Genomic DNA, 8,144 nt, shown 5'->3' with positions numbered 1-8,144 from the left:
GTTGTGTTGCGACTGGCCGCCGCGTGAGACCACTCGCCTCCGTACCGCTCAGTCACGTGACATCACGGCTGCTCGGAGGCAACTGTGAGAGGATGGCTTTGTTCGCAGGGGGCGGCTGCGGAGACTCTCCCCTTCTTACCGAAGGAGGAGGGTAAAATCAGAGGGTAGGGCAGCGCGTTTGCGGCTCACGTTCCAGGCATAATTTTTTTAGGAGGCGTTGCCTGAATGAATGACTTACTGCTGATGATGATGTCATCGCTAGTCAAAATTTTCATTTTCGGTTCTCGATTTAGGTACTCGTTGCCTTATTTCGGCTAGGCGTGAGTTTCGGTTTTCGATTTTGCGGCTCGATGGCAGAGATGGAGGAATTCGCGTGCATACCGTTTTCTGTATTTAGGTGATTGATTGATTAGGGCGGTTTATCAATTATAAATATCCGCTCATGGACCGAATGCCGAAGCACGATGCAGACGTGACGTTTTATGAGCTCATGCGATGTGGAGAAGAGCAGAGGTTCAGCGTGTGCAAGTTGTGCTGATACGGCAAGTGAAATTTGCGCGTTTCAAATTTTCTCGTTGGTTTTTCTGGTAAAGCGCGACTGAGGTGGTTTTGAACCTTGCATCGATGTTACAGACGCTGATTGCTCCGTCGCACTATAAATATGTTGTGCGCGGCCACATTTCTGTAGCGGCGCTTGCAAGGGCTTGATGTCGAAATCTTTAAGAATGATTACTTATGTTGAAAACTCGCTTTGTTGCGCAACCTGAATGAAAAACGAGAAGGGAGACAGGTTTTTCCTTCAACTTGCCCAGCAAGTTGAGTTTCGAGTTTTCAAGTAGGAACCTACTAGGCTGCAAAAAAGTATTGCTTCAACAGATTACCTTCGAATCAATCGATTATTTTACCAGAATAACTTGCATCTTTTATTAAAGAAATTAAACTTTGACGGTGTTCATGTACGGGAACTTCGGTAACGCAGACAGTTTTTTGATGCATTATCGTTGCTGCATTATCGTTATCGTTGATTCACTATCGCAAGTGCTTGACAATCCACAAAAAACGGAGTGCCACAGACAAGACATATTTAATTTAGAGTCAACCGATGTACAAACTATGTCGCTACGCTGAATTGAGAAGTTTCGATCCTCGGTAGCACCAATAGACAAAACAAGTCACTTGTGATTTAGCGTGACGCAACTGAACTCGCGTTGCCGACGCGTTGAATGGCGAAAAACATTAGCTGGATTGCTACTGCAATCGTTTTTGTTAACACAACCGGTGTTAATGTTAAACAGATGTTACCTCAATTTGGGGCGTCCACATGATGGGAAGCAGCGCAAAGACTACATTCCCGTAACAATTCGCGTTCCTTTTGTTTGCGTTGCTTACGATAATGCCGCAGTGAACAGTGGTTTCCACATTTAAAACAACTTTTTTATTTTTTTCAGACTTGTGCCACAGGTTCGTTTTAGGACAACACCTCGCGAAGTGAACCTATGGTAGCACAAATCTTCAATGCCGGTCCCAGTTTCATGCTCATCGTCCTGATGAGGTGGTGTTCCTTGATGAGAAACAACGCGCCGCCGTCGATCTCGTGGTGACGGAACTTCTCAGCGATGCGCTCGCACCCAGGTATCCCGGAAACGTACTCTGCTACGTCATCCACCGTCCAGTTTTCCGGCGAGGTACTCCAATTCTGCCGTGGATACGCGGATTCCTGCTGACGCTGCCGGGTTTTGGTTAGCAGCGGAGGAGATACCTGCAAAGCCACTGAGCCCTGGGGAGACATCGGTGGGACTTCTGGTGGCGTCCCATTGACGAGTTCAGACTTGGAGGTGGCATCGACGCCTGGGACACAGGAGGCGGTCTTTCGCGGAGTCGTCTTGAGGCCTTTTTCAGTTTTCTTGCAGACCAGTGACGAAATATTCCGCCTGCGCCTCAATTTCGCTGTGAACGTTGCAGCACCCGGAAGTGACTCGGCTGTGCCAGGCGTGTCGACGAAGGACGAATCCAGGGAATGCGGATGTTCGTGCTTAGTGGCCACATCCTGCGTTACGGCTCCAGACGTACCAGGGTACGTCCCCGGGCCCGGCATCGTCGACAGTGGTGCGTCCGCGCTGCTGACGTGATAGTAACGCTGCGCCTCCTCAACACTGGACGTCGTTTCCGTGGTCGAAGCTGACAAAGGTTGCAATGACTCCTGGATGACGTACCCGTCGATGACGTGCGTTATCACGCCTGGCTTGGACACCGTCAGGGCGGGCAAGAGGCGAATGAGGTCCGATAGTACTAAGGCCCTGCCGGCTTCGGGTAACGGATCTTCGGTAATGTCCGATCGGGTCTCGGGTCGCTGTGGACGTTGGCCGGAGTACGGCGGTGTGCCTCTGGGAGTCACGCAGGAACTTCAGTAAAACTTGCGTTGGGTCTAGTTGGTACATAGCACAAAAAAAGAAGTTAACTTCTTTGGCGCAAACAATACGGAAAAAAGGAAAAAAGAAGGCGAGGAAAGAAACAGATTGACGCCAAACTAACAACTGCTTTATTCTTCACACAGCAACGCATATATATGCCGAAACCACATACATTGCATGCGCACGCACAGCTTCGTATCGTATACGTAAAAATGAAAATTCCTTAAACCTTAATACATCACACCACACACCTGAAAGTACACGCGTGTTGTCAAATTACACTTGTAGAACACGATATCTTAACCAAGATGTGTACGCAAAAATTCATATTCGATGGCATGCAAAGAAACGGAAGTATCACTGATACAGTCAGCTCCGCTTTTCTTAATATGATAAGCCTCCAAAGCAAGTCTTGCATCTTCATTCCTGCTCCTGCCCAGAATCATCGTATCATGAAACCGTGGCGAACAACCAATGCAGGACTGCAAGTGAGCAACAAGATGTGCCCCTTTGTCTACCTTGTTAACTATTTCCTTTTCTTTTTTCCTTTTTTCCGTATTGTTTGCGCCAAAGAAGTTAACTTCTTTTTTTGTGTCACGCAGGAGCCCGTCGAAGCGGCTCGGCTGCGCGCTTTCTGGCCCTTAACGTGGCGTCTTTGCCGACGATTCGGTACAGGCATGGCGTTAAGGGTCGAACTATTTTGACGTCGGTCACTTACTGCGATTCTCGGCGTTCACCTGTGCAGTCAGTGCTGTTGGCGTCTCAAGACTTTCCCGTCCACAGCGATCGCGTTTCAGTTGGTGATGCTCAGAGCGCGTGCTGAAGAACGTTTGTTCGAACGAGTGAAACCGAGTGCGTCACGCGCGGATGTTTTCTAGAGCGTGCAAACTTCGCCGTCGTTTAGGAAGAAGATAACTTTCGAAACTGACACGTGTAATTTGAAACGTAGTAATGTGGACGACTGTTTCTGTGCCTTTTTGATGAGACGCTTCGCCAACGTATAACAAAATCGTGGCAGTGGTGTCGGTGGCATTGACTTCGCGCTTTTGAAAGGAGCACGTGCAAGCCAGATATAGAATCAGAAAAAGAGTAATCATATCTGAGCGGTAGTTAGTGACATCCGTCGTAGTGATTCAAGGAACAAGGGGTCAAGGAACAAGCAGTCAATCTAGTGCTTCTATGAGCTGAGGTATCAACGAAAACGGCGGGATACAGCCAGCCAGTCAGCCATGATAAGATAACTTGCGGTGGGCAGGAACCGACGAGTTAGCTTTTCGGTTATCTCGGTTATAACGGCAAGTAATTTTTCACCCACTTTTCTTTCTTCACATTTACCTTAGAATTCGGTCTAATAATTTCCTCTCTACTGTCCTTGGCATTATTGTCTGTTAGAATTCAATAATTTTGTGTCAAAAACATGGAATATATATATATATATATATATATATATATATATATATATATATATATATATATATATATATATATATATATATATATATATATATATATATATATATATATATATATATATATATTGGCGCGTCGGTTGGGCTTGTTTGCCAGAGCGGGGACCCATGCGCACTTCTTTCTTTTTTTTTTTTGAGGTGTGAACCTCCGCCTTGGCATACGACCCACTACTTGAAGTAGGAGGCAATATTCCTCCTCAACAACAAAAAAAGAAAGAGCATCGTCCCGATGCTGTAGAGCTATTGAAAAAGAAACCCAAATCAAAGTATTTTAAACAATAAAAAAGGGCACCTATAATCAAATGTTACACGCGATAAGTTCACCAATGATGATGCAATTGTCGGAGCACAAAAAAGAAAAAACACAGGAAAAGTGGTCTTCTAAGAACTCACAAAATAAGGCTTCATGCGCACCACGTGAACTATGTCAGAGGTCGGTTGTCTTCGTTGTACCCATCGTGACAACGTAGCGTCCGGAACCACTTCGTAGTTTACGTCACTCACGCGGTGTAATACTTTATACGGACCGAAGTATATGCTGAGCAACTTTTCGGAGAGGCCACAGCGACGAACGGGGGTCCAAACCCAAACTTGGTCTCCCGGAGTGTAAGATACGTCATTTTGACGCATATTGTAACGTCGTGCATCGACCTGTTGGTGCTGACCAATGTGTAGCCGGGCGAGCTGGCGAGTTTCCTCCACAGGCTCTGCAAATTCTTCTGCGTCAGTTGTTAATTGATCGGCGTCTTCACAAGGAAACATCGCATTCAGCATCGTCTGAACTTCGCGGCCATAGAGAAGGCGAAACGGTGTTAATCGGGTTGTTTCTTGAACGGCGGTGTTATAAGCGAACGTCACATAAGGCAAAATGCGATCCCATGTTTTGTGTTGGACGTCGATGTACATGGAGATCATGTTTGTGACTGCCTTATTTAGTCGCTCGGTTAAGCCGTTGCTCTGTGGATGGTAAGCAGTCGTCGTTCGATGCCTAGTGTTACTTAGTTGAAAAACTTCATTAATAAGCTGTGCAGTGAACGCTGTTCCTCTGTCGGTTATCACTGTAGATGGAGCACCGTGGCGCAGAACCATGTGCACGTGAAGAACTGTGCTACCTCAGAAGCCGTGGCTCGTGGTACCGCCTGTGTCTCAGCATAGCAGGCAAATAGTCAGTTGCAACAATGAGCCATTTGTTGCCGTCGGACGATAAAGGAAATGGGCCGAGAATGTCCATGCCGACTTGGTCAAATGGCTTGTGGGGTGGATCAATTGGCTGAAGTAATCCAGCCGGCTAGCTTGGTGCGACTTTCGACGCTGCCATTGACGACAGCTTTTGACGTACTGCTTCACGCTTGCCGAAAGTCCGGGCCAGTAGTACGCCTCACTTACTCTGGTGAGCGCTCGCGAGTAACCTAGATGACCAGATGTGGGCTCGTCATGACACGCGGTGAGGACTTCGTCCCGCATGTCCTTCGGAAAAACGAGAAGGTAAGCGCGGCTCGTAGAACGGGCGTTCTTTTTGTACATGACATTATCTCGGCGGCAGAGAAACGTCTCGACGCGAGATAGATGGCGAGGTATAACGGTGCTATGACCCTCCAGAAAGTCGATGAGTGGTCGAATCTCTTCATCCTCTCGCTGGCGTCTGCTCAAGTCACATGAGCTAAGGGCGCCCAGGAAACCGTCATCGTCCTCTTCTTCTTGATTGACTAGAGGTATGGGTGCACGCGACAGTGTATCAGCGTCTTCATGCTTCCGTCCAGACTTGTATATGATGGTCACATCAAATTCCTGTAGGCGCAAGCTTCATCGGGCCAGTCGTCCAGAAGGATCACGTATGTTTACCAACCAGTAGAGGGCATGGTGGTCCGTCACCACTTTAAATGGACGACCATAGAGGTACGGGCGAAACTTGGTGATCGCCCACACTACTGCGAGACACTCTTTCTCTGTGGTCGTGTAAATCACTTCGGTACGGGACAGTTAGCGGCTGGCATAGGCTATGACTCGTTCTTTGCCGTGTTGATGCTGGACGAGCACTGCGCCGAGGCCGATGTTACTGGCGTCATTGTGCACCTCTGTGTCAGCATCATCGTCAAAATGCAGAAGAACAGGGGCTGACTGCATCCGCTGTCGTAGCTCGGCAAAAGCAGCCTGTTGCTCGGTAGCCCATACAAACGGTGTGTCGTCACGTGTAAGGCGAGTCAAGGGTTCCGCTACCTTCGAAAACCCTCTAATAAATCGTCGATAGTAGGCGCACAAGCCCAGAAAGCGCCGAACAGCCTTTTTGTCTGTAGGATGCGGAAACGTGACTATAGCGGCAAGTTTGTCGGGGTCGGGTCGGACTCCTTTCGCGTTGACTATATGGCCAAGGAATATGAGCCCTTCATAACCAAAGTGACACTTCTGCGGTTGGAGTGTAATATCTGCTGATTGAATAGCCTGTAGCACAGTCCTGAGACGGTGAAGAAGTTGCTGGAAGGTTTCAGAAAAAAACGACATCATCATCAAGGTATACGAGACAAGTTTGCCACTTCAGACCAGTAAGCACAGTGTTTATCATTCGCTGGAAAGTTGCGGGCGCTGAGCACAAACCAAACGGAAGGACTCAAAATTCATACAGGCCATCCGGGGTCACAAAGGCCGTTTTCTCGTGGTCTCGCTCGTCAGCCTTAATCTGCCAGAACCTGCTTTTTATATCCAAAAGAGGAAAAATAGTGGGCGCGGCGTAATCTGTCTAACGAGTCGTCGATGCGCGGCAGCGGGTACACGTCCATTTTAGTCACGCTGTTCAGCTTCCGGTAATCGACGCAAAAACGTAGCGTTCCGTCTTTGTTCTTGACCAGGACGACCGGAGAGGACCACGCACTGTTGTAAGGCTCGATGATGCCATCGTCAAGCATTTCCCGAACTTGCGTACGAATGGCTTCTCGTTCCTTCGCTGACACGCGGTAAGGCTGTTGGTGTACTGGGCGGGCGTCGTCGTAAGTGACGATTTTGTGCCTAGTGATCGAAGTCTGGCGCACCTCAGAGGAAGTAGCGAAGCATCACTTGAATTCAAGCAAAATTTTTCGCAGTGCTCTCTGCTTTTCTGGTGTGCGGTTAGAATTAATATCGATATTGTTTAGATACGTATCGGCGGCCTCAACTTCATCCGACGAGAATCAGATGGGAACGGTTCCTAATTCATCTGCAAACGCTAACGAAGTGCCACGGAAAAGGTCATTGCTGAAATTTGTAACGAGCAGTTGAGATCGGACATCACGTAGCTGTATGATACTCCTAGCCACACAGACACCTTGAGTCAGCATGTGTTCAAAATTACTTTCTGCAATCGCTTCACCATTTCACAATGCCCAGCATGTGACGTCGACTATAACACCGGCTCTTGGAGGAAGCGTTATACTTTCAGCAGAAACACGAAGAACGTCGGCACGTTGTTGGTCGTCCTGCTTGTCGATTGCTCGGTCGGCTGAGAAGGTGATGCGATTGTCTTGAAAATCAATGACAGCTCTATACTCCTGCAGGAAGTCAATACCAAGAATAACGTCGCGTGAACATTCACGGAGCACAAGGAAACTTGCTACAAAAGTATAACCGCAGACCCGAACTCTACTCCTGCAGGTTCCAAGCGGAGAGACGGTCTGGCCACCAGCCGTTCGAATCACGGAGCCATGCCAGGGCGTGATTACCTTCTTTAGTAGTCTGGTCATTTTCCCGCTATCGAATAGTCAGCCCCGGTATCAACTAAAGTACCTACTGCATAGCTGTCCATCAGCACCGGTATATCCAGAGAAAGCCGCACATATCGCTCAGTAATCTACACTCTTTCCTGTTAGCGTCGATTGGAGGTCTTCAGCACGTTGACTGCCAGCGACCTCGCCTCCAAGGGTCGCTTGCGTTAGTTTTCTCGGCGGGGACTGGGGGACCGTGCGCCAGCATGTCGCTGGGGCGAAGATGAAAAGCGCCTCGGTGACGGTGAGCGCGACTTCCGTCCAGAAGGCGGTGGCATGCGCTGTTGAGCCAGGTAGTCCTCAATGTCCCCGGGTCGCTGGCCATACCGAGGAGGCGCTGAATATACTGGAAAGCCGCGCAGCCCAAGGCGCCAGTATGGACACTGGCTGTACAAATGGTCCGCTTTACCGTAGTGGAATCACAGAGGTCTGCGATCAGGAGTGCGCCAAACATCAGATTTTCGAGGCGAAGCGCGTTTGTCGTCAAGGTAGTGTGCTGGTTGTTCCGTAAGATGTACAGGGCTGACGTAAAC

The 8,144-nt window shown here is 48.6% G+C and overlaps 1 protein-coding gene across 1 annotated transcript; it reads right to left on the bottom strand.

The window, feature by feature from the left end:
• Nucleotides 1-1,412: 1,412 nt before the first annotated feature.
• LOC142771280 (sex comb on midleg-like protein 4) lies at nt 1,413-3,035 on the bottom strand. Its single transcript, XM_075872756.1, has one exon. The coding sequence runs from the start codon at nt 2,093-2,095 to the stop codon at nt 1,469-1,471; it is 627 nt and encodes a 208-aa protein (XP_075728871.1). The 5' UTR covers nt 2,096-3,035; the 3' UTR covers nt 1,413-1,468.
• Between the last annotated feature and the right edge of the window lie 5,109 nt (nt 3,036-8,144).

Source organism: Rhipicephalus microplus, chromosome 9, assembly GCF_043290135.1.
Source record: "Rhipicephalus microplus isolate Deutch F79 chromosome 9, USDA_Rmic, whole genome shotgun sequence".
NCBI classification, from domain to species: domain Eukaryota; kingdom Metazoa; phylum Arthropoda; class Arachnida; order Ixodida; family Ixodidae; genus Rhipicephalus; species Rhipicephalus microplus.
This window is presented reverse-complemented; position numbering and strand designations above follow the sequence as displayed.

Coding starts and splice junctions, on each gene's coding strand:
- LOC142771280 (XM_075872756.1), bottom strand. CDS start 2,095: ATGCCGGGCCCGGGGACGTACCCTGGTACGTCTGGAGCCGTAACGCAG.